A 26,589-nucleotide genomic window follows, 5' to 3' on the forward strand; every position below is an offset into this window, starting at 1 on the left:
TATAAAATGAGAAAAATGACCTTCAATTCAAATTTGAGTTAAAATACAGTCAATCGAATAGAGCAAGAATTATCTATAAGTAGTGAGTGGTTGGATTCATTATTTACTGTTTTTTGTTTGGCTGGTTGGTTTTTGAGACAAGGTCTTGCTCTGTCACCCAGTTTGGAATGCAGTGGCGTGATCACAGCTCATTGCAGCCTTGACCTCCTGGGCTCAAGCAATCCTTCCAACTCAGCCTCCAGAGTAGCTGGGACTACAGGAACACACCACCACGCCTGACTAATTTTTGTATTTTTTGTTAAGATGGGTTTTTGCCATGTTGCCCAGGCTGGTTGTCAACTCCTGGGCTCAAGCGATCTGCCCACCTCATCTCCCAGCATGCTGGGCTTATAGGCATAAGCCATCATGCCCAGCCTACTATTGTTTAAAGTCCTAAAAAAAGATTTAAAAGATTTAGATCCATATACTTTTTCTCCAATGGAAAACAAAAATACATGCAAATTCACACAATTGCATATTTTAAACTCACAAAATAAAACCATGAAAATATGATAAAACAGTAGAAAATGAACATTGCCTTATTAAATTCTTTTCAGACCTACTTTCTGATTTGTTAAGTTGTTCACAGAATAACTATTTTCAGCCCAACTTTCCAATAAACAATGTTTACACATATGGCTGTGTCAAGAGAGGCCATAACCATTTAACCTCTCTGTGATTTAGTTGTGAAAAGCAGATTAGAAACTTCTGTCTAAACCCTTACCCCTTTGCCTCTGCTCCTTCCCAAAATCCAAGTCATGTTCGAATAAAGAAAGTTAAAATGCATAAAACCACAGGGACAAAGAGAATGGGAAAAAAGACATAGAGATGTCAATGAAATTTGGGGAGATGATAGCTGACTAGCAAGTGATAACCAATTTTACAGGACAAAGAAAGCTGCTAACTCCCTTAAGTCAATAAGAAGCAAGGTATTTTGTGCAGCAAAATCTCAAAAGGCTCAAAACCTCTGAAGGCTTGAGCAGGTATATAACTGAAAAAAAGGAGAACTGCTTGAATGCCTGTACGAGAACTAGCTAAGACCACCAGATTCTCCCTTACCTTGAAGACAAAGTTTATTCCATGATAAGGATGAACCTGAAGACTCTATAGACAATAGACACAGCTGTGGGCAGGGGTGAAGCCCTATACTCACAAAGACTAGGAGCATTAAGTAAAGTCTACATAACAAAATGTGAAATCCTGACATCACTCTTCTCACCCTTGGATCATGGCCAGACTTACTATACACATTGGGACCAAAATTAGAGGTTTGTTCTTTAAGGAAACCAACTTATACAACAGAAAGAATCCCAAAGCCAGGCACGGTGGCTCACACCTGCAATCCCAGCACTTTGGGAGGCCGAGGCTGGTGGATCACCTGAGGTCAGGAGTTCGAGACCATCCTGGCCAAATGGTGAAACCCAATCTCTACTAAAAATATAAAAATTAGCCAGGCGTGGTGGCACATGCCTGTAATCCCAGCTACTCGGGAGTCTGAGGCAGGAGAATCACTGGAACCCAGGAGGCGGAGGTTGCAGTAAGCCGAGATTGTGCCACTGCACTCCAGCCTGGGAAACAAAGCGAGACCTTGTCTCAAAGAAGAAAAAAGAAAACAAAGAAAGAATCCCAAGATACAAACCATTCCTGCACACAAACTTCAAAACAGCTTGAATATGAGAACTCAGCCAAGAAACAGGTATTTGAAAGACATGAAAGACAAAAACACTAAATAAACAGAAAAAAATGGAACTCTGAGCAAAACAATAACTAATGTGGGAAGCATGAGAATTATTTTTTTAAATCTTTAACATCCTCAAAGAACTAAAACATCACATCCAAGAATAGAAAACTATCTTTAAAAATTTCAGAAAATAGGAAAAGCTCTCAGATATTAAAAACACCACAGCAAAAAAAGGATCTAAGACACAGACTGGAGATGAGGTTGAGGAAATCTTCCAGAAAATCCAAAAAAAAAAAATGAAAAATAAAGGAGAAAGTTTTTTAAAAAAGTAGTTTATTCTACAAAGCCCAATTGTCAACTAATAAATAAAAAGGACAAAGAAAATTAATAGAACAGAGGAAATTATCAAAGAAATAGAGAAGCAAATTTCCAAAATTGAGACCTGAGTTTCTGGATGAGATTTAAAAAGACATTACTGTGAAATTTCAGAACAAGCAGGGCGCAGTGGCTCACGCCTGTAATCTTAGCACTTCGGGAGGCCAAGGCAGGTGGATCACTTGACGTCAGGAGTTCAAGACCAGACTAGCCAACACGGTAAAACCCTGTCTCTACTAGAAATACAAAAATTGGCTGGGCGTGGTGGCAGGCGCCTGTAGTCCCAGCTACTCAGGAGGCTGGGGCAGGAGAATCGCTTGAACCCGGGAGGTGGAGGTTGCTGTGAGCTGAGATCACGCCATTGAACTCCAGCCTGGGCAACGAGAGAAACTCCATCTCAAAAAAAAAAAAAAAAAAGAAATTTCAGAACACTGGGGAAAAAGAGGATTCTAAAAGTTCTCAGAGAAAACAAAATCAGGTCCCAACGGACTGGGAGTCAGAAATGGCACAGAATTCCTCAACTTACTTGCTGTGAGACAAGGAAGTAATTTACCCTCTTTGAATGTCAGTTTCCCCACTTGAAAGTTACAGGTAATTAGTAAAGCCTACCTTACAAAGTTAGGAAGACATACATGTAAACCATTTAACATACAGTACCTCTTGGCCTTCTATTAGTAGGCTACAAAGGTAAGTTTTACTAATATAAGCAACCCTTATTACAGCATCTCACTATAAAGATGCCTCCTCCAGTGTTTCATGTTGCAAAATCCTTTTGATTTGAGCTTACTATTAAAATGGGACCCTGAAATGCCCTTGGTTCTCTCCCTTGTCTCAGCGGTTGTCTTATCAAAACTATCTGGTTTTCCCAAACACAAGCAGAATCAAAAGAGAACCACAGGAAAGAAAGAGGATCCTATCTGTTAACTAATTCTATTATTTTCAAGTCACTGCTGGAAGGAAGGGAGGGTCAAGAAAAGATGACAAGAAGTATGAAAATTTCTGTATTTGAGTAGTTTTGTTTTAAATTTGCAAAAATGTAATTAAACAAAAAGCCAGTGCTTCCCCATTAGCAATCTTTTAATGTAAAAAATAGTGTTCTTGATCCAGGCACAGTGGCTCACACCTGTAATCCCAGTATTTTGGGAGGTTAAGGCAGGTGGATCACTTGAGGTCAGGAGTTCAAGACCAGCCTGGTCAACGTGGCAAAACCTCGTCTCTACTAAAATTAGCCAGGCATGGTGGCACGCGCCTGCAGTCCCAGGTGCTCAGGAGGCTGAGGCACAAGAACTGCTTGAACCGAGAGGTGGAGGTTGCAGTGAGCCAAGATGGTGCCACTGCACTCCAGCTTCGGCAACAGAGCGAGACCCTATCTCAAAAAAAAAAAAAAAGTGTTATTTTAGATACTTAAACCTGAAGATGAGTTATACTTTATTTCTAAAATCAAAAGAAAAGCATCCTACCTCCTTATCTTGATGATAGTAGGAAAGAACTGGGAATCTTCCCTTGCTCCGGAACTTGGAACTACCAACAATTATTGGTTTGCTTGCTATCCGGGGAACATAAAGTTCTCTGGGGTAAGTTTCACAAATCTGTAAATATCAAACAAAACATAACCATTGTACTCTTAGTTCAAAACCACTTTAAAAACCTTTAAACCTTATTAAATGCAAGAACAGCACATTTCAGTACACAGACAACTTGCTACGCTGACACTCTCTAACCCTCTGGTACTAACACTTTCTGAATTTCTCCAAAATGTTGTTAAGGTACCTTGTAGTCCCGGTTGGCATCAGACAACTGCCAGTGTGAATTTGGCACTCCCATCCTCTTATATTCCTCAGCGAGATCAATGAGCTGCCAGCCTTGTAGTCGTTCTGAATCATTTTGTTTGGGATTATAAGAAAATGCATAGAGATCTTCATATTTTGCTATAGAATACAAAATTTTAAATGTTAAGTGCAATTTATAAGACTTATACACTACAAATAAATGTAATTTTTCAGTTTTCTTCCTTCATTTTTCTCTTTACAATCTTCAAAGAGATGGCTAATACCTGAATACATTTGATGTTCAGTATGCAAATGATTATACCTAAAAAGCACACATATCAATCTGAGATTGGATTTGTCATCAACAAAAGTAAAGCTAATAAATACGGTCAGAATAGTTAGACTTACACGTTAAATCCTCTATTGCAGTATTTTTCTTAAAAGTAAAATTATAAAGACACTAATAGACATTTCCTACTAATCACTTTCCCAAATGAGATGTAAAATAGACTAATGTTATAATGAGAAGCTAGAGACAGATACAGAACATGAAACTGCATTATACATCCCTATAGGACACTGTTGACTAAAAATGGCAACTGTTGCACAGAGCTCTTGGGGTGCTTCAGAATCATCCTTACTATAAACTCTGGCTTAATTTGAGACAATAGGATGTTACAGGCTGATGTGCTCAGAGAGAAGAATGAACAAAGACCTGCTCTGAGACCACTCTTGCAGGCAGCAATCCAGATTGCTCAACCAAAATCCAGTCCGACATATAATTCAAGTCATGTTTGGGGAAGGAAGTCACCAGATCCACAGGGCATAAGTAGCGATAAGATTCTTCTTTAGTGGCTCATGCCTGCAATCCCAACACTTTGGGAGGCCGAGGAGGGTGGATCACAAGGTCAGGAGTTCAAGACCAGCCTGGCCAAGATGGTGAAACGCCGTCTCTACTAAAAATACAAAAATTAGCCGGGTGTGGTGGTGGCTGCCTGTAATCCCAGCTACTCAGGAAGCTGAGGCAGGGAACTGCTTGAACCTGGGAGGCGGAGGTTGCAGTGAGCTGAGATTGTGCCACTGCACTCCAGTCTGGGCGAGAGAGTAAGATTCCATCTCAAAAAAAAAAAAAGGTTCTTCTTTAGGACTGCTATCCCTCTCAACCTTACTTCTACTAAAATAGAATTCACCCTCTCTTGTTTCTCTGCTTATCTTCTGTATCTCCCACTCAAATCTATTAAATATTTTAGTCCCACTGCCACCAAAGGACCTTGACCTTCCTTTTATCATTCCGTAATATCAACTTCCAAGTCATTCTCTTTGATTGTGAAATACCCACTTAAAAAATACGTTGTGCTACTTGCCATCAATAGACTTAAAAGATTAATATAAACCTGTGGTTTTGTAAGTCTGTACTATAAATGCTTTACTTTTTCCTTACCATTACCCCTTCTGATTACACCATTCTTATATCAGATCAATAGTTTCTAATTACTTTCAGGCCAATATGGGGGAGATAGAGTACACAAGAACCTGACTGTCAGAGTAAAAAAGGATAAAATAACAATAATAAAACATTAAATAAAGTATCTTAGATAACCCATCTCAAATTGAGCATGTAAGCTTTGGTCTCTAAGAACAATACCTTGTTTTGACAGTTGTAGCAAAGAGTTGTAAATATCATGGCAATCTCTTTCTCTGGGAACAATGAAATGCACAGTTCTGAAGTTCTTGCACTGTATCACAAGGGGGCATCCAGAAGTAGTCAAAGCAAGTTTCTCTACTGAGGCAATATGGTGGTGTAATATCTACAGCATGAAAAAACATCCAGGTCATCAACATGGAAAGCACTAAATATTCTCTTCTAGAATGCATAAGTTTAAGAATGTCTTCCTCAAAAAAAGTTGCAAATGTTACATACTCACTCAAACTTCACGTTTTTAAAATGACTGAATGCCCAAGTCAGAAATATGGGTGTCACTCTGATCCCTCCTCCATCACTCCACATACTCAAGACGTTATCAGACCCTGGGAACTGCATCTCCTACACGTTTCTGTAACCCATCCACTTCTCTCTATCTCTACTGTCACATCCCTAGTTGTAATGTCCCCACTGTTTCTCACCTGAACTACTATAAACAAACAACCTCCTAAATGCTCTCTCCATACCTACCCCTGACCCTCTGATCCATTTTCTACAACACAGTAGTGAACATTGAAAAGCAGATTAAGAAAAGGAAGGGAATCTAGTCATTTCCAGTCCCTCTCCCGATCACTGACTATGTTCTAGGGACAACAGCCTTCTTTTGGCTCCTCAAATGCACCGAGCTCCTTTACACATGGTCAGATGCTCCCACTAACTGGAATATTGTTAACACTACCGCTTCATCTAAGAACTTCTAGACACATTTCTGGTCTTTGCTCAAAACTCATAATATCACCAAAAGCGTAGCCTGACATGCCCCACAACTCTTTCCAAGTAAGTTAGGCCCCCTCCCTTTTCTTCCTGCAGATCAAGCTATACTTTTCCTTCATAGTGATGGCCACTGTGAGGATGCCAGCTGCAGTGGGGGAGGTGCAGCCAGGGTTGCGCGCTCTGCAGAGCAGGCAAGACCTGGGAACAGGTGATCCCAGTGGAAGCCCCATACCCTACCGAGTTGGCAGGGCAGGAGCCACACTCCTGGGCACAGCTGCAGCCGCCCAGCCATGGCTCTGGACCCAGGCATCCCTGTGCTCTTGGGGGCCTAGGAAACCCCCTCCCCCTGCAGGTTCAGAAGTGCCTGCTCCCACTCCCTGGCCTCTCCCAACCCCCATTGCCTGTTCTGTGGTAGAGCAAAGTTGTGGACATGTCCCAATAGCCGAGCCCAGATACTGTCGTGATCTAGCTGGGTGTGCATGTGCTTGGGGCGGTACTGACACACCAGCCCCTAGCTGCCTTGGCCCCTCTGGAAACTGCTTCTGAGGCTGAAACTTTGGGTGCCCATGAGCACAGGAGGGTGGCTGAGGACCTTGGGGGTGGCATGGTGCAGAGTTGATCAACATTACATCTCCAGCACCTAACACAGTACCTGGAACATTATAATTGCCCTCCTCAAATCAAAAAGCTTGCAAATGTTATATATCACACACTTCAACTTTAATTTTCTAAATGTGAATGCCCAAGCCAGAAATATGGATGTCATCCCTGATACCTCCTTTATCACAATAAGAGTTTACTAAATGAATGAATAAAAAGTCCTACTATAAACTCAATACTTGATGGTATTTTAAACATATGCTTATCGTTCTCACCTACTACCAATAATATTTTGTTTGCTACTAAAAATGCCTACTTTTTCTTAATACCACTCCTATTAAAATATTTATAGAAAACTTTTCTGGAGAATAAAAGATCATAGGCTCCTAATCATGCAAGAGATCCATTAATCCCAAATTAATCTAAAAATTCAACATAAATTTCAGTTTAAAAATTCCAATCTGCTTTGTTTTGTAGTGAGGGATGATTATTTATATAATACACATATATTATGTAATTATTACATTATATGTTAATATTAATTGTACATCTTAAATCTAAAGTTCACCTGCAAAATTAAATGCATTTAAATAATCAAGAAAAGCTTGAAAAACAATGAGAGAAGCAGTTGTCAATGGAAATTAAAACTACATAGAGAACAAATACACACACACACACACACACACACACACACACACACACACACATATATATAGACCTTACGGCTAAGATTTAGCACCATGATCACTTATATTAATGCGCCTGTGACAAGTTACTAAAAATGATCTAATAATAACATTTAAACAGAGAATAAGGAATAAAAGCTAACTGTAATATTACAAGTTGAGAACCCTTTATCCAAAATGTTTGGGACTAGAAGTATTTCCAATTTTGGATTTTTAAAGATTTTGGTATATTTGCATTATACTTATAAATTGACATCCCTAATCTGAAAATCTGAAATGCTCCAATGAGCATTTCCTTTGAACATCATGTCAGTGCTGAATTTTTGGATTGGGGATATTCAACCTGTACATCACTGTTCTGATTTTAATTATAAAAACCCAAAAGTATTTGCAGGAAGAAAATGATGAAGAAACCTGGTCCTACCACTAACTAGTTATGTGATTTTGAAAACATAATCAACTGTAAAGTGAGAAAAAGGATATAAGGTTGATACGGCCCCTTCTGGATCTAAAATGTTCATTTCTATGGCTCTAGTATATTAAACAAACTTCATTTAGGGCAAACATAAGGGAATATACTGATAAGAAAGCATTTAAAAGACAACAATAGGAGAGTAGAGAATAACACAGACATCTTTTTGTTGCCCCTCAAACTACATTCCCAGCAGCTGAGGGAATAGCTATACGGGAAGCCTTCATTTATATCTCTACGAGATGGATAATAGAGAAAATACTGAAGCAAGTGGACAAAGGAGGGGTAGATGGAGTGGATGATAATATGACTAATTATTTCAGAAGGTACTGCTAGGTAAAATTCCTGGCAATTCTTGGACAAACACTGGATGAAGAAGGGATCCAGTGCCTCTAGGGAATACAACTTCTCCAAGATCAGTATCTCAAGTGAGTTTCCTTAACAGCTGATATAGAATCATATATCAATTGGTTAGCCTTCTTGGGGAAATCAGAAGAGTACAAAGAGAGAAAGAGAAGAGAACAGTATGACAGTATGTGCAGTACAGGGGTGTACCACAGAGCAACATGAATCTCTGGACTGGGAGGCATAATTGACCTCTAATCTTGATTTAACTGCTTAGAAAAATAGTATGAGCAGCTATGATTTACTGCCACTACTATGTTTTAGGCACAGATGTTTTTCATATTTTCTTTCATCTAAGACTCACAAAAGCCCGACATGATGACTGATGCTATATACCCATTTTATGTGGGTGCTAAGCTCGAAAGTTACATACTTTTTGGCAGACACTGTTGGTCTGCCATTCCTCCCCACCTTCCTTACTTGCAACATCCTTTTCCCTCAAGAGATAAAAAATACTAGGATCTGCATTCTCTGCCTCCTTTTCAGGTAGGAGTAGCCAAGTGTCTGGATTTTCAAACAATCAGATGTTAGGGAAAGTTAGCTGGGGGCCTTCTGAGAGAGCTTCTCCTCCCTGATAAGCGATGGGGCTACTGAGGAAAGCCTACCCACCTCTCCTGCTTTGCAAGGTTTGGCACCATGTTCAGTCAGGTATTCATTTACTTACAGCCAAAAGCACCCTGACATAGTCACCCAAGCAGTGAACAGCAGAGCTGACATTTGAACCCAAAGCTACCTGACAACACAGCCTACATGAGCTCCTTTTACTTCTCTACACTGCCTGTGTAACAATGAATGAATTGCCACTTGCCTGAGCTTCAGCTTCTTCATCTATAAAGTGGAGGTTCTAAAAGCTGGCAGAGCTAGTGGCACAGAAACATGCCCAAGTCTCTTCCTCTCAGGCACAGAGACACAAGCCCCATATTCTAACCACCTTTCCTACTTCTTTTTCTGCTTAGCACTTATCACTATGTATTTTACTTATCTACCTATTTATTGGTGATGTTATCCATATCTCTCAGCACTAGAAAGTTGGCTCCATGAGGATAGAATTTGTACCTGTTATTATTGGCTATTGTTTCCAAAATATCTAGAATAGTGATATGAAACACACTGTATATGCTCAATAAATGTGTGCTAAATGAATGAGTGAATGAATTCTAAAACAGAAAAGGAAGAACAAAGAGTCCAAAATAGTCATGGCAATTTTGAAGAACAAGTTGGGAGGGTATGCTCTACTTGATATCAAAATTTATTTAAAAGCTATAGTCAATAAAACAGTGTGGTACAGTGTAGTCAGTATACCAAACGAATAGAAAAGAAAACTCAAAAGCAGAGCCTCACATACATGGAAGATGTTTTTATGACAGAGCTGGTACTAAAGACGAATGGAATGAAACAGTCAATAAATGGCGCCAGTCGTCTATACGAAAAAATAAAAATGAATCCCTAGTCACATCATATACCAAAATATTTCCCAGATGTATTAACAACTTACAGGATCAAACTTAAGCTTTTAGAAGAAAATATAGAAGAAACTTTATGACTTTGACATAGGAAAGGATTTCTTAAGTCACAACAGAGCACAAACAATAAAAGAAAAAAATGAAAAATCTATAACATTAAAAATATAAACTTTAACTGAAAGACATATAAAATAAAAAACAGAGAAGACAAGCCACACACTGGGAAAAGCTATCTATGACACACACATCTGACAAAGCATTATAACCTAGAACTCTTTATTTCTTTTCTTGAATAATACTTTTTTTTTTAATTCAGTGGGCACATGTGCAGGTTTGTAATATGAATATACTGAATGATTCTGAGGTTTGAGCTTTGACTGAACCCATAGCCCAGATAGTGAACACAGTACCCAAGAGGTAGTTTTTCAACCCTTGTTCCTCTACTTCCCTCCCTCCCACCTCTATTAGTCTATTAATGTCTATTGTTCCCATCTTTGTGCTCATATGTACCCAATGTTAAGCTCCCACTTATAAGTGAGAACATGCAGTATACGGTTTTTTGTTTGTGTTAGTTCACTTAGAATAATGGCTTCCACCTGCATCCATGTTGCTGTAAAGGCCATGATTTTGTTCTCTTTTTATGGCTGTGGTGAATATGCACCACTTTTTCTTTATCCAATCCACTGCTAATGGGCACCTAGGTTGATTCCATATCTTTGCTATTGTGAACAGTGCTGCAACAAACATGCAAATGCCCATTTCTTTTTGGTTGATTTATTTTCCTTTGAGTATATATCCAGTAAAAGGATTGCTGGGTTGAATGGTAATTCTATTTGTAGCCCAGAACTTTTATAAAATCAATAAAAGACAAACAACCCAATAAAAAAAGAAAAGGAAACTCTTTCCTTTTTCTTTATCTGAAAAGGGTAAATTCTTTATAATCAGCTCATTAACATTACAGTTGGACATCTACTAGATAGGCAAAAAATTTTAAGTTGACAATATCAATGTTGTTGAGGATGTACAACATTGTGTAATACACTACTGAGAATAAATTGGAACAACCATTTTGAAGAGGTGACAAACTTAGTAAGGTTATATATGCACTTATTCAAGACCCAATAATTTTACTCCCAGACAAATATCCCAGAGAAACTCTGGCAAATATACAGAAAGAAACATATACATATGTCTCATATAAATACACAAAATGTTGTTTACATGTATATGTACATTGCAACATTTATACTAGCAAAAAAAAAAGTACCCTAATTAAAATTTGTATAAAAACACTGTGGAATATACCAAACAATCCATTTGATCTGTTAATGTGTACATATTTTTTAGATTTTTAAAAATTAAAAGGAACAATAGGTTTTTTTTTTTTTTTTTTTTGAGACAGAGTCTCACACTGTCACCCAGGCTGGAGTGCAATGGCGCGATCTTGGCTCACTGCAACCTCCGCCTCTCAAGTTCAAGCAATTCTCCTGCCTCACCCTCCCAAGTAGCTGGGATTATAGGCACCCACCGCCATGCCCCGCTAATTTTTTGTATTTTTAGTACAGATGGGGTTTCACTATGTTGGCCAGGCTGGTCTTGAACTCCTGACCTCGTGATCCACCCACCTCGGCCTCCCAAAGTGCTGGGATTACAGGAGTGAGACACCGCATCCGGCCTAGGAACGACAGGTATTTCATAATTATGTATGGAGATAAGAGTGTGGTATTTTATAGAATTCCATGTTACATATTCTATAACTGATTTATTAGAAGGGAGGGCAGGAGTGATCTGGAGGCCAAAAAATATTTTGGTTGAGATAGGTAACCAATGATTAAAAATTGTGTTATACACATTCAAAATAAAACATGACAGACCAAGTCCATTATTATTATGATAAATAGTACAGCTGCGGTCCTCCTTACCCAGGTTTCTTTTTGATGAGAGTCGATAAATAATAGATGTGTAGCCGTAAGATACAGTGTTCCTGTTAATGACTTGTTGCTGGTACTGAATCGGTCAAGTAATTTTACTTGTTCGACCTAAAAGAAAAAAAGATATTATTTCTCATTTCAAAAGTAGTATAAATTATTTTTCTGTTAGCCCAGGTCTTACATGCACCATTCTCAATTTTTTCTTCCTCCTGTCTAAAATCATAAGAGCTTATTTAATACTTACTGTTAAATTCCATATATCTTTTTGGGGAATGTATAAGCCACAAATAACATAGAGATTATTTACAGTTACAAATGTAACCAATAGAGAACCACATTGTAAAAAACAGTAACACTTATATTGAGGGTAGCAAGAAACAGGGGTACAGTACAAATAAGCAAAAACATTTTTCATACCCAAGAGTCAACATTTTTATCTAAAGTTGGAAAATCAAAAAATAAATATATTATTATCTAGTTTTAGAGTAAACTACCAGAAAAATTAAATCAGGAAACATTTAAATGGTTGCCAACTCCAACTTAGTCTCTATATTCTCTTCACTATCCCACACCAGGGCAATGATTGTTTTTTGTCCACCTCTGGGCTTTTACTCACACTGTTCTCTGTTTCTAAAATGGTCTCTTCTGCTTAGCTAAGTGGCAAGCGTTCTTCAAGACTCACTAACATCCTGCCTCCTAACATTAATCCTTATTAGAAAATCAGTTCATTACTTATGTTTTGGCTTTGTATTCCTCTGCAGCTCTGAATTCCCTGGCATAGATTATGTCCTATGCTGCTTTGGCCTCCTCTAGTGCCTGAGCTGATAAGGCACATAGTATGTCTTTATGAATACTAGTAGACAGACACACACACACACACACACACACACACACACACACACACACGATGTTGCTACTGGCGTGGAGAGTAGGACTAGGGCTAACCAGGAATGTGCAGGAGGCTACTGCTGGAAATTTTTGTGTTATTCATCCTTATGAAAAAAAGTAAAATAACCACTACCAACCTAAAAAATGTTAATTTGGGCCAGGCACGGTGGCTCATGCTTGTAATCCCAGCACTTTGGGAGGCCAACACGGGTGCATCACCTAAGGGCAGGAGTTCAAGACCAGCCTGGCCAACATGATGAGACCTCTACTAAAAATATAAAAATCAGCTGGACATGGTGGCACACGTCTGTAATCCCAGCTACTTGGGAGGCTGAGGCAGGAGAATTGCTTGAACCCAGAAGGTGGAGGTTGCAGTGAGCCAAGATTGTGCCACTGCACTCCAGCCTGGGCAATAGAGTGAGACTCCATCTCAAAAAAACAAACAAACAAACAAAAAAAGTTAATTTATGTGTACCAGCAGGTTGCAGACAGTTTTTTAAATTGTTTATATCTTCAAAATCATCTAGATAGCTAAACACTAGCTCATTAATTCTACAATTTTCTCCCATATATTAATATATTTCATTACCGCCGGGTGTGGTGGCTCACGCCTGTAATCCCAGCACTTTGGGAGGCTAAGGCAGGCGAATCATGAGGTCAGGAGTTCAAGACCAGCCTGCCCAACATGGTGAAACCCCGTCTCTATCAAAAATACAAAAAATTAGCTAGGTGTAGTGGCGGGCGCCTATAATCCTAGCTACTCGGGAGGCTGAGGCAGGAGAATCACTTGAATCTGGGGGTCAGAGGTTGCAGTGAGCCAAGATTGCACCACCGCACTCCCGCCTGGGCAACAAGAGCGAAACTCCGTCTCAAAAAAGAAGAAGGGAGGGGAGAGGAGGGGAGGGGAGGGGACGGGAGGGGAGGGGAGAGGGGGGAAGGGAGGGGAGAGGAGGGAGGGGAGGGGAGGGGGGAGGGGAGGGGAGAGGAGGGAGGGGAGGGGAGAGGAGGGAGGGGAGGGGAGAGGGGGGAGGGGAGGGGAGAGGGGGGAGGGGAGGGGAGAGGGGGGAGGGGAGGGGAGGGGAGGGGAGAGGAGAGGAAGGCTTTCTACTTAAAAACCTGAATAAAGATTTCTCTTAGAGGTCAACATTTATTTCACTGTTTAGGACTATTTCTCCCTTAAATAAAAATCTAGCTTCATTTTACAACACACTGCAAATCCAAACTTAAACACCTTTTAAGACAAATGGGATCAACTACTGTTTACTCCTCTTCATTGTGCGTGACTTGGCTGGAAAGGGCACTGTGGCCAACCACCACTGAGGAATTATTGCAATATAGATCTCACCTGTCTTTTTGGGTGGAGCGACAGAGCCAAACCATATCATTTCCTAAGCTATTAAAACAAAGTTTTTAAGGCTCTAACAAGAAGACAGTTGATGAATATATATGGAAATAAAGGTTACCATAAAGTATCAACACTACTCAAGCAAATAATTTGTGTCCACATCATTCAGTAGAGTTTCAAATAGCTTCTCAGAAAAAATTAAAAAGTCTACTGGCAAGTAGTTTAAAAGTGGGGAGGGGCTGATTTTATTACTATTTAAATAGGAAGTTTACTTTAAAAAGAAATCCATGTGAAAATTTAAATTTGTGGATTTTTTGAAGATCATAAATATTCCTGGTTGTGCTCCAATTATAAACCTCAAATTGTAACTTCTCTATGAGGCACAAGTATCTACAAAGCTTCTATACATGCAAAACAATCACACCGCTTTTCATTTGGATTTTATTCCTCTTCTGTCCATCCCCTGTTCACTATTACTCTTCCTCAGGGGTCCATTCTCTATAGGAATCTTACCTACTGTCATTATGTTAGCCTATATGTTAATGACTCCCAAAACCGTATGTCCAGCTCTGCTGTCTCCTGAGTTCACACTGTCTGCTACACAGATAATATTTCCTGACATACTAGTGAGGTCTCACTATGTGCCTAGTGCTGTGATAAGTGCTTACCATACATTATTTCTTTTAATTTTCACAACTCCTGTGTAGTATGTACTAGTACTGTCCCCACAGAAACTGGGACTTGGTGAGGTTGGTTAGTCATCTCAAAGTCATACAGCTAGAAGCAGCTAGTGGTATAGCTTAGTCATAAACCTATGTGATCTGATTCCCAAGCCAAAACACCTTCCCACTATGCTATACTGCCTCCACTTAGATGTGTTTGAGCCATGTTATACATACTGAACGCAAAACTGATTTCCCCTCTCACCCTTCACAAATACATTTCTAATTCTGTATTTTGGATGTGAGTTAATGTTACTCCTCCATCCTTATCAAGTCACCCACACTGGAAATCCGTGAATGATCCTGTGACTTCTTCTCAACCCCCAACATTCAATAAATCACCAATTCCTACCATTTTTATCACCTAAATATTTTTAAATCTGCCCCTTTCACCACTATTAAAGTAATTCCTAAATTATAATGAAAGCCTCTGTTCATGTATCTGTCTTTTCCACTAAAGACTAACATAGCCCAGGGCAAAGACTGTCTTTCATTTATGCATGAATATCTCCTAACGGCTAGTAGAGTGTCTGACACAATAAATGTTTGTTGAACTAAGATGAACGGCCACAGAAAAATTATTCCCCCAGGTGAAAACCAGAAGGTGTGCCCAATTTACCAGTGATCCCTTTTGTTGAAATCATTTGATTTATTAAATAAGATTCTTCTTTATCCCATTATACTTTTCCTCATCTCTCTGCTATCTTTTCCCTACACAGTGGGTGAACAGTAGGTACTCATTCAGTAATTCTTGAATAAACCAGCAACAAACTAAAAGCAAATAGAAAACTACTAGTAGAACACATAGGTATAGTTCAGTTTTTGGTTTTGGGTTTTTTTCTGTGTGTAGTACATGTCTGGACTTTCAATCCTCTATCCCCACTCCATCATTCAATTAGAATAAAATCACTCCTCTAGAACTGTATAGTTCTTTCTGGCTGGGTCTCTTATCAAGGTGGGAAATTTGTGGTGAAAATGTTCTTTCCAACACTCTAAGCCTATTTCCTGACTCCCCCTAGTTTTATATGCAAAATAATCTGAAATTCTCTTTGTTAGATCTTTAATTTTGGTCAGCTATACACGATTCAAATCCTAGCTGTTCATATGAATCACCTCTAAAACTTTGCAAAAGTACAAATCCAAAGCTTCACCCCAACTTCACTCAGTTATCTGAGGAGACAGAGACTAAGAATCCGTATTTTTCATAAGTTCACCTGCTCATCTTATGCAACTGACATTTCTTCTAACTTTAACTCCAAATTAATTCCTCTGACTCTTAACACACGAGGCTAGCTTCCTTCTCTACCTTTAGGCTCTTTTCCCAAATATTTACAGCCTCAGCTTATCTATTTCTCCCACTTTTTAAAGGAGCTTATTACAACTTTGATCCTTTAAAATGCACAACTGCTACTGGGTGTGGTGGCTCACACCTGTAATCTCAGCACTTTGGGAGGCAGAGGTAAGGCAATCACTTGAGCCCAAGAGTTTGAGACCAGCCTGGCCAACATGGCGAAACCCTGCTTTACTAAACATATAAAAATTAGCAGCCGGGTGCAGCTTGCAATCCCAGCACTTTGGGAGGCCAAGGTGGGTGGATCACCTCAGGTCAGGAGTTCGAAACCAGCCTGGCCAACAAGGTGAAACCCTGTCTCTACTAAAAATACAAAAATTAGCTGGGCAGGCACCTGTAATCCCAGCTACTCGGGAGGCTGAGGCAGGAGAATCGCTTGAACCCAGGAGGTGGAGGTTGCAGTGAGCCGAAATTGCATCACTGCACTCCAGCCTGGGCACAAGAGCAAGACTCTGTTAAAAAAAAAAAATTAGCTGGGCATGGTGGTGCACACCTGTAATCCCAGCTACTTAGGAGGCTGAGGCATGAGAATCACTTGAACCTTGGAGGCAGAGGTTGCACAGAGCAGAGGCTGAGTCATTGCACTCCAGCTTGAGTGACAGAGCGAGACTCTGTCATAAAATAAAATAAATAAAACAGATGCACAACTCCATTACATGCACGCACACACTCACACACATCTTTGAAGAACATGTAGATAAATATATACTATCAGGAAAGAGTTTACTAATTCACTCAACAAAAATGTACTGGCTATCAACTAAGGGCCAATCTATCTGTATCTCATTTCTTTATCTCTAAAATAAGGACAATAATCTCTTTTCAGAAAGCTACTGAAAGGTTGGATAATAAATGTCAGGTACTGATATGGTTTGGCTCTGTGTCCCCATCCAAATTTCATCTTGGATTGTAATCCCCATATGTGCACGAAGTGACCTGGTGGGAGGTGATTGGATCATGGGGGTGGTTTCCCCCATGCTGTTCTCTCTTCACAGTGAGTCCTCATGAGTTCTAATGGTTTTAAAGTGGGACACTTTCCCCCTTTGCTCTCTCTCTCTCCTGCCACCATGAGAAGACGTGTCTTGCTTCCCTTCACCTTACACCAAGATTGTAAGTTTCCTGAGGCCTCTCCAGCCATGTGGAACTTGAGTCAATTAAACCTCTTTCCTCTATAAATTACCCAGTCTTGAGTTGTTCTTTATAGCAGTGTGAAAATGGACTAACACAGGTACTTTATTTGCCTAATAAATATAAGCAATAATATTTGTGCTCAAGTATATATTTGCAAAACTACTGTAGTTAGTAATCTAGTCAAGTAGGTAGAGCCCTGACAGTCCTCTATGTCAAGCTACTGTCCAGATAAGTTCAAATGGAGAAAGGAAGAAGGATGCATATGGAGTTTAAAAGGCAAATTCCATATTTTAAGGTGCTCCATAGTTGGAAAAAACTACTGTAAATGATGAAAGCACAGATCAGCAAAATGTTCTTCACTAATGGGAATAGAGAAAATACAAAATTCTCAACAGAGGAAATATAACATTTATGTCTCAATAGCAGAGGCATAACATTTTATCTGATGAAAAAAAAACCATATGTTAAGGTACAAAATCTGTGCTGTAGATTAAAAAAGATACAGAGGTTTTTAAGCACAGTAGTCCATTAGGAAATATGGCTTGTAAGATCATTCCAGTGTGAATGTGGAGAAAATGCTGAGTTGATTAAGGGCAACCAGGTAAGAAGCTAATGAAGCCATCTAAGTGACTGGCTGATATAATTAGGGCCTGGAGTAAGCTGTGACAGAGAGGAAGTCCATCTTGAGATAATAACAAAACTGGTAACGGAAGGAAGAGAGGAGGAAAAACAGAGATTCCTTAAGGGTTTTAAGCTTGTCACACTGGTTGCCATTCACTAAGATAAAGTAGTACAGAGAAGAAAATGTCTGAAAGAAAGGAATGTCTTTAATATAATAAACTGAGGACTATCTTAGTATATACCAACTTATATTCAAATCTATATAACAGAAAATCATTACATACAACTGCTTCAAAAGGGTAATCTCCATATGAATGTGACAGATAGTGAAATTAATCTGAAATCATTCCACAACATTTATTTAGTATTTACACTAAAGTTCTCAAGAAAATAAGAGAATTTCTGAGAAAATACACTGATTATTTTGCTCTTTGTGGCAAATCCCACCCCTCACCCCTAAGGAGGGGAAATCAAATGTTTTTCTTTGCTAAAATCATCAGCATACAAATTTCAAACCACAGACTTAGTCAACTTCTAAAAACCAACTGCTTCTTTATATTTCCCCCTTTCAGCAAGGAACTAAAAGTATTTTACAGATGTTGCTACAGATTTTCCCCAGTCTGTTCTTGGAAATGTGTTAAGTCAGAGGTTTAGGAAGCAACTACAATTCTTTCCGGTCACTAACACTGAAGTACTAAGAAACTATTAGGATCCTTAAATTATAGGTATCATCACAGCCAAAAAGTAAATGAAAAAAAAAAGAAAAAAAGACTTTGGGAAAAGAAAGAACAAACGAAAAATGAAAATGTGGCAAGGAGAAAGGAATTGGAAGATGTCACTTTGGTGAGGAATGGTAAATGCCAACACGCATTACTTTAAGGACTATTTAGTTGAATTGTTGCCAACTACGGGCCTGCACTAAAAGGTACCCTAATGGTCCACGCAGAAAGTTCAAATTTCAGCCAATTATAAAATTAGAACTGGAAAACACAGAGAACCCCACACATACAGAATCACACTCAGAAAATTTTGGGGCCACTACAGGTGTAGTAGCTTACGCTTGTAATCCCAACACTTTGGGAGGCCGAGGCAGGACGATTGCTTGAGACCAGGAGTCTGAGAACCAGTCTGAGCAACATAGTGACACCCTCATCTCTACAGAAAAAGAAAATTATTTTCTAATTAGCCAGGCATGGTGGCATGCTCCTGTAGACCCAGCTACTTGGGAGGTAAAGGCAGGAGGATCGTTTGAGCCCAGGAGGTAGAGGCTGCAATGAGTTATGATCATACCACTGCACTCCAGCCCAGGTGACAGAGCAAGATCTTGTTGGAAAGGAAAGGAGAAAGACAGGAGAAAGGACAAAGAAGAAAGGAGAAGGGAAAGGGAAAAGAGAAAAGAGGAAAGGAAAAGAAAAGGAAAAGGAAGGAAAGGAAGAGAAAAGAAAAAAAAGAAGAAAAGATTCCAAATGAAAAACACAGGGAGTCACACAAACAGAATCACATTCAGAAAATTCAGACACCTCTTTATCCCCGAGGAAAAAGTGGCCTCTGGGACAGGAAGGGACCAATGGCCTTCTTCAGACTTCTGTGACCAACAGTTGTACTTATTCTACAACTACATAACAATAGACACTGTGGCTACTGAAGCAGAAAGTGCACCCTCACTGTTCCTCTGGCTTGTCGCACTCCTTCCCTATAGCCAGGCACTCATCTAGGACTCTCAGAATCATTTCACACTGACATCCTGCCAAGAATTAGCTTTCAAAAAGAAAGCACATCAAGTTGTGTGCAGGAAGTGGAGGGCAGAGATTATGTTTTCTGTTCATGTATCCCAATTTCTAGAACAGTGTCTGGCTGCATAAATTATCAAATGAAACAGTCATGGACCTCAGGAGGGGAGAGAGTAACCTCAGATCGTAAATCCAGTGGGCACTTTTCAGTTTTTTCTTACTTTGCTTATTCCATCAATGGCTTCCTATCTCACTCAAAAAAAGCAAAGATTTTACAGTGGCCTTCAAGACTACAGTAACTTGCCCCTGTCCCCCAACTTTAATCTTCTACTGTGCTCTCCTTCACTCACCCTGCTCTAGCTGTCTTGCTTGTTCTTAGCAACCAGGCATGCCCTCAAAGGGTTTCTGCCCCTGTTGTTCCCTTTGTTGGGACTCTCCCCGCCATCCCCCATGTGGGGATGGCTTACTCCCTCACCAGTTTCAGGTTTACACTCAAGAGTCACCTTCCCTGTAAGAGCTTCCCTAACCACTCAATTTATAGCAGTCCTCCCTTAAACCCCCTCCTCAACCCTCACACTCTTCAGAGCCCTGGCTTGCTTTATTTTATCCATAGCATCTACCACCATCTAACATACAATACATTGAACTTAATTTTGTTTATTGTTACCTCTTCTCCAACTAGGTAAGTTATAAGGGCAGGAGTTTTTGTCTGAACCTAGAACAGTGCCTGGCCCAAGGAGGAGGAAGCAGCCAGAGGATGGAGCAGAGAAGGAAATTAGAACACGGAAGACTGTCCCCTTCCCATCTGTGCTTCACCTCTTCCAAATGCATCCGGCTTCTCCTCCTCTGCTTGCCCGCCCTCTTCTTTTTTCTTTTCTTTTTTTTTTTTTTTTTTTTTGAGACAGAGTGTTGCTCTGTGACCCAGGCTGGATGCTGTGGCGCGATCTCGGCTCACTGCAATCTCCATCTCCTGGGTTCAAGTGATTATCATGCCTCAGCCACCCAAGTAGCTGGGATTACAGGTGCCCGCCACCATGCCCAGCTAATTTTTTGTATTTTTAGTAAGACAGGGTTTCACCATGTTGGCCAGGCTGGTTTCAAACTCCTGACCCCAAGTGATCCTACTGCCTCGACCTCCCAAAGTGCTAGGATTACAGGTGTGAACCACCATGCCCGGCCTGCTTGTCCCTTTTTAAGTGTTTAGACTTTTCTCCACAGAGTCTCAACATATTCTCCTTGCATAAACTCATTCACAATAGAAATTTCAATGATTTACCTAAACACAAACAACTCCCTCCCAAATCTACTCAAGGCCAGACCTTTTCCCTCACACTAGATCCTCACATTCAGCTAGCTACTAGAAAAAAATCTGACCACCTAAGCTTCTTCTATCCACCCCTCCTCTCTGTTCTTACTCACACTGCCCCAACTGACTAATCAAATCTCTTGATTAGATTATTATTCTGTGAGGCAAGAGAGTGTGGTTAAGAGAATAGGCTTGCTATCAGAAAGACCTACATTCAAGTTCCCACCTCCACCTCTTCTTTGGTAGAACTAACTGTGTGAGCCAGGACAAGTTATTTTATTTATTCTCTCAGGGTTTCAGTTTCCTCACCTGTAAAATGGGATAGTATTAGTGAAAATCAAAATAGCACTTTACTTGGAAAAAAGCATTCAGGTGCTCCTCAAAACCTATTGGCTCTTATTTCAAAGACAATTTAAATAATATCAGTTTCTCCTTATTCTTGATCCATTCTTATTTTTATATCTCCTTTCTTCTTTCAGAGGGAAGGTATATTTGTATACATACATAGATGATCTCACATTCTAATGACAAAAAGAGGGAGCAAGCTAAAGAACAAGTTAGGCATAACTTTTGGAATAACTCAATTTGGGCCTTAGTAGGATCAGATTTTTATGGGACATTCCATTTGATTACAAACGCTAGCAATCAGTCTTTCATTTATAGCTTAAAAAAGGTTCTTCCATTCCATTCAGTAAAGTTCCATTCACAGGTAAGACAATATCATTTGACATCAATATATAATGTCAGCCAAAGTACTGGCAGGGAAAGGAGAAAGACTGCATGAAGAACTGTCTCTGCATATTTCTCATTGTTTCTTGGCAGGACTATGTCATTATGGCAAAATGAGAGCTCAAAGCGATAGGTAGTAGCTACATGATTCATAAGTGTAGCTTGGAAATACTCTTTCAGAAATCCAGATTCAGGGACTTGGCATCTTTGATGCTATACAGTTAGTAAACCAAATGTGACCAAAACAGAATGATATATATGTTCATTAGTATTCAGCTAAAATACTTAATCTGATAAATCTCTGGTTAGCAAGCAATAATGATCCTAAATATTATTTAAAAACAATACCGCATAAATATTATTTATTTATGACAAAAAGAGGTTTGGGGGGGAAGCTCTTAGAATTATCATCAGCATTTATTTCTGAATTAATACTAATGCACATTTAACAATTAGATTAAAACTAGAGAGGCACTGGAAAGAGCATACATAGTCTTTGGAGTTAAACACACCTTAGTTTAAATACTAATTCTATCTCTTGTGAGCTAATTGAGCAGGTTACTTAAATTCTCTAAGCCTATTTCCTCCTCACCTATAAATGGAGATAATACTACCCAACTGACAGGGTTATTTAAGAGATCAGTGATGATAATGTATAAATTAACATATTTATACAATTGTACATATTATAAAGTAATAATATTGTATAATTGGCTATATTGACATATAGTTGCTCAATAAATGGTAATTATTACTTTTCAAATAGAACTGACTGAACAACAAAAATCACTAAATAGTCATAAAGGACACTCTACGGTCAATTTTGATCCTAATGACTAAACTACATAGAGGTCAAAACAGCTAATAAATCTAAAACAATCCACTTTTGGTTTTTAAATACTTACACTTATTTTTGCAGCAAACTAACTAAATCCAGGTGAAGGCTATGCATAATGGAAACAAAAGTTTGGCTATGTTCAAACCAATCTTTTAAAAGTAAGTTATTTTCCCAATACATTAATAATTTAAGAAAATGTTACAGTCCCCACAACAATTAACAGAATGTACCCTGAGGTCCACCTCTATCTTGCTGTTATATACCCAGTGTCAATACAGTGTCTGGCACATACTAGGTACCTAGCAAATATTTATTTGTGGTCTACATACACTCACTTAATATTGCTCCAGAGTAGTGATCCAATACTAGAAAAACAACCCAAAGTAATAAAGGAGCATATTTGAAAAGTAGTTTTAATAGAAAATTCATCAGAAATTTCTTAGTCTCTAAAAAGGCCTTATTAAACCACTAGCATGGGACCACTGTGTAAAGATAAGTCAAAATCAGAGCATTACTTGAAGAAAAGTTCATCAGTTGGTAGATAAGGAGGAATATCAGACAAAATGAAAGTCACCAGTGACAACTTTCAAAGAGCTAATAAGAGGGGCTACAACTCTACAAATAAAAACAAAGATATATATTCATAATAAATTGAATGAGGAAAGATTTAAAATAACCAAGGGATCCTAAATATTTTCCAAGTCTGTTCACTCTTATCATCCACCTAAGAATAGGATTTGCTCTAGTTGATCAGATTCAGTTTACTTTTACTGATTTTTTATTCTTTTCCGCCCCCCCTCCCCCAATTATGTCACCCAGGCTGGAGTGCAATGGCGCAATCTTGGCTCACTGCAACCTCCACTTCGTGGGCTCAAGCCATCCTCCCATCTCAGCCTCCCGAGTAGCTGGGACTACAGGTACACACCACCCCACCCGGCTTTTTTTTTTTTTTTTTTGAGACTGAGTCTCGCTTTATTGCCCAGGCTGGAGTGCAGTGGTGCCATCTTGGCTCACTGCAATCTCCACTTCCCCGGTTGAAGCAATTCTCCTGCCTCAGCCTCTGAGTAGCTGGGATTACAGGCGCCTGCCACCATGCCCGGCTAATTTTTGTATTTTTAGTAGAGATGGGGTTTTGCCAGGTTGTCCAGGCTGGTCTCGAACTCCTTACCTCAAGTGATCCGCCCACCTCGGCCTCCCAAAGTGCTGGGTTTACAGGCGTGAGCCACCGTGCCCAGCCTTTTACCGGTTTTCGATTGTGTGCTATGCACCGTAGAAAGCATATGAAAAATAGAGGAGGTTCGAACTGATGCAGAAGGAAGTCACGTGCACTTAGCTACTACATAATACATATCTGGAACCAATACAAGAACCTGATCCAATGTCCACTCTAGTCCTCTTTTCCTCTGTGCACCTTCTACGAGTTTGGTTATAGACTTAAGCACCCTTCCATTTTCAAAATTTAAGTACCCACAACTTGAATTCTCAAGTTATTTTATCTTTCTTCTCTTAAAAAAAAATGTTAAGGGGTTAGTTTTCAGCATCTTCAATTTTACTAGATACGGTATGCACAATGTTAAAGACAAGCTCCAATAAAAATTCATGTGTACCTTTAAAAGGTTTGTGAAACATTAAAAAAAATTTTTAAAACACAAATTCTTCTTGGAACAATGAAGATAACGAACATCTGTGGTTCCCTAAATAAGCCGTAATTTTAAGATGGGCAGCAACTAAAGGGCTTCGCTTTGCCAAAACGTGAAGAGGCTGCCTTGCAGTGGGCTCGCAGTGATTTTAAAATGTTATTCTTCTCGTCTCGATCTATGTTTCTCTCCCTCTCAAAGTTAAACTTAAATGTCGCTGGAAACGTAATTTGGTAACATTCTGATGTCATTTCCTTCCGTTTTTAAATTTGTAAGGAAATAAAAATATTTGTTCGTTCTCAAAATGAAGGTCTTCCACACACAAAAATTAAGCATGGAGTGCGATAAGGTCAATCGAATAAAGCTGCATCCGACCTTTTAAAATATGGAATAACATTTTTCCCTTCTCCAGAACTCCTGACTACTGACACAGGACAATGCCTGAAGTATGAAGCACAGACACGGAAACACCGGATGCGAAAGACTGGAGACCGACACAGCAAAGGGAGGTGGAGCGGAGTGCTGATCTCGGCTCCTCCAAAACTCGTATTGTGAATCTGTGACACGGGACAATGAAATGTGAGCAAGGACAAGCTTACACAGCATCATAATGTTAATTTGAAGACGGTTTTCCGGTTGATGAGGCAACGAAAGGCTGAAAGACTCCAAAGTTAAAGGAGCCCCAATTTTGCCTGAGAAAACGTAGAGCTAGGAGGGCGGTGACCAGTTTTCCCAGACTTATCTCTATGCACTCCGAGATGCTGAAAGTGGGACCCCTGCTCCTGCAGGTACAGAAGGCCTCTGCACCCCGCTTGGCCCAAGCTAACCCTGCCCTCCAAGACCAGGCCTGGCCAGAACCTCCCGCCCCGGGCCGGGTCTCCGCCGGGCCGGCCCCCAGCCCCAGTCAGGCCAGCAGAGCCTTCGTCTCCTCCTGCCTCAGCCGGGTCAGAGCAGGGCCCCTGAAGACTGGCGATCCCGCGCCCGACTACCTTGGTCGTCCGGATATGCTCCATCGCAAGGAGACGTCAGCCGGCAGCCGGTCTCACAGGCGCACCATACGGCTAGAGAAACAGGGCGGTGACAGCGACAGAGAGCAAGCGGGAACTCCCTCCGCCAGCCAGCGCCGCGGGTCTGTCTGCCGGCCCCGGTAGCGTCAACGGCGCAGGCGCAGCCGGTGAGCGCCGTCTCCTAGAAACACTTCCCCAAACCCCACGGCCTCCCGGGGGACTCGGGGCAGGCAGGCAGAGCGTCTGTGGACCGAGAGCGGCTTGCTGGTTCGTCCCGGACAGCGGCGGATCCCACAGCGCCCCCTGCTGGAGGAGGCCGATACTGCTCACCACCCCACCCGAGGCGGTCTTTGTCATCCCACCGAGCGGACGCGCGGGGCGTCGGGGAGGAAGACTGCGTGAGAATGGATCCCGAGTAAAGGGTTCTTGTGGGGTGAGGGCAAGACTGGAGGATGTTCTGAAGTCCATCGCCATACCAATGGACAGCACCAAATTTAGTTTGAGCTGCAGTTCTACTCATAAGAATGTATTCTAAGGAAATAATCAGATTTGGAGTTATTATTCTAAGGAAATAACCAAATAAGGAAACCAGCCTTATTTGAAACAATCAACTCTCCAATCCTACGGATTCCTTATGTAAAGTATGATGATTAGCTAGTCCTCAATCTGGTCTGGTGTCAGAGTCCCGCCTCCTACCTCAATTTCATACGATGTTAGCACCAGCATCCATTAAAACTCATCCTGTAGAGGGATATCACATAACGAAAATGTTAATGCTGCATTACTGAGTGAAGAAAAAACTGACTATGGAACAATAAGTTCAATGTAGCCGTGCTCTGTAATTTTTATTTATGTAAACAAAAGTTTACATTTCTAGGTGAGGGTTACAGGTAATTTTTGTTAGAACACGTCTAATGTGGTACTTCTCAGCCTGGAGTGAGTTTTCTCCCCGGGGGACATTTGGTAACATCTGGAGATATTTTTGGTTGTCTCAAATGGTGGTGGTGGGGGGGTGGCGGCGGGGGGCAACTGGTGGGTGGAGGCCAAGTCGCAAATCGGCTGCTGAACACCCTACTAGGCACCAGACCAACCCCCCAACTACAGGGAATTATCCGGCCCAGAGATGACAACAGTGCAGAGGTTGAGAAACCCTGCTGTGTGCCAGGCGCGGTGGTTCACGCCTGTAATCCCAGAACTTTGGGAGGCTGAGGCGGGCGGATCACTTGAGGTCAGGAGTTAGAGTCCGAGAAACTCTGCTCTACGTTTTGTAAGTATTCTGTACTAAGCCGGTTAAGGTTTGTAATCTTCATCTTTCATACTGTGATTGGTGTTAGAAAAGCCTAACATCTAAATTTTCTTTTATAATTAAAAATTTTGTTTCACTTATTTGTTTCATTTTGTTCAAGTTGTCTTGGTTTGTTTTGTTTTGAGTGCCTACGATGTTTCA

General features: G+C 40.3%; 1 protein-coding gene across 4 annotated transcripts in view; it reads right to left on the minus strand.

The window, feature by feature from the left end:
• The window catches only part of MTMR6 (myotubularin related protein 6), a 41,086-nt gene extending 15,029 nt beyond the window's left edge, over positions 1 to 26,057 (minus strand). For all 4 annotated transcript variants that reach the window (XM_034936475.3, XM_003818354.6, XM_055096565.2 and 1 more), the window contains exons 1-5: positions 25,125 to 26,057; positions 11,829 to 11,945; positions 5,510 to 5,672; positions 3,866 to 4,023; positions 3,556 to 3,684 (exon numbers count right to left, since the gene is read on the minus strand). In XM_034936475.3, coding sequence (XP_034792366.3) covers positions 3,556 to 3,684; positions 3,866 to 4,023; positions 5,510 to 5,672; positions 11,829 to 11,945; positions 25,125 to 25,148 — 591 coding nt within the window. In that variant the 5' untranslated portion in view covers positions 25,149 to 26,057. The remainder of the gene's footprint in view (positions 1 to 3,555; positions 3,685 to 3,865; positions 4,024 to 5,509; positions 5,673 to 11,828; positions 11,946 to 25,124) is intronic.
• Between the last annotated feature and the right edge of the window lie 532 nt (positions 26,058 to 26,589).

Source organism: Pan paniscus, chromosome 14, assembly GCF_029289425.2.
Source record: "Pan paniscus chromosome 14, NHGRI_mPanPan1-v2.0_pri, whole genome shotgun sequence".
Classification (NCBI taxonomy): domain Eukaryota; kingdom Metazoa; phylum Chordata; class Mammalia; order Primates; family Hominidae; genus Pan; species Pan paniscus.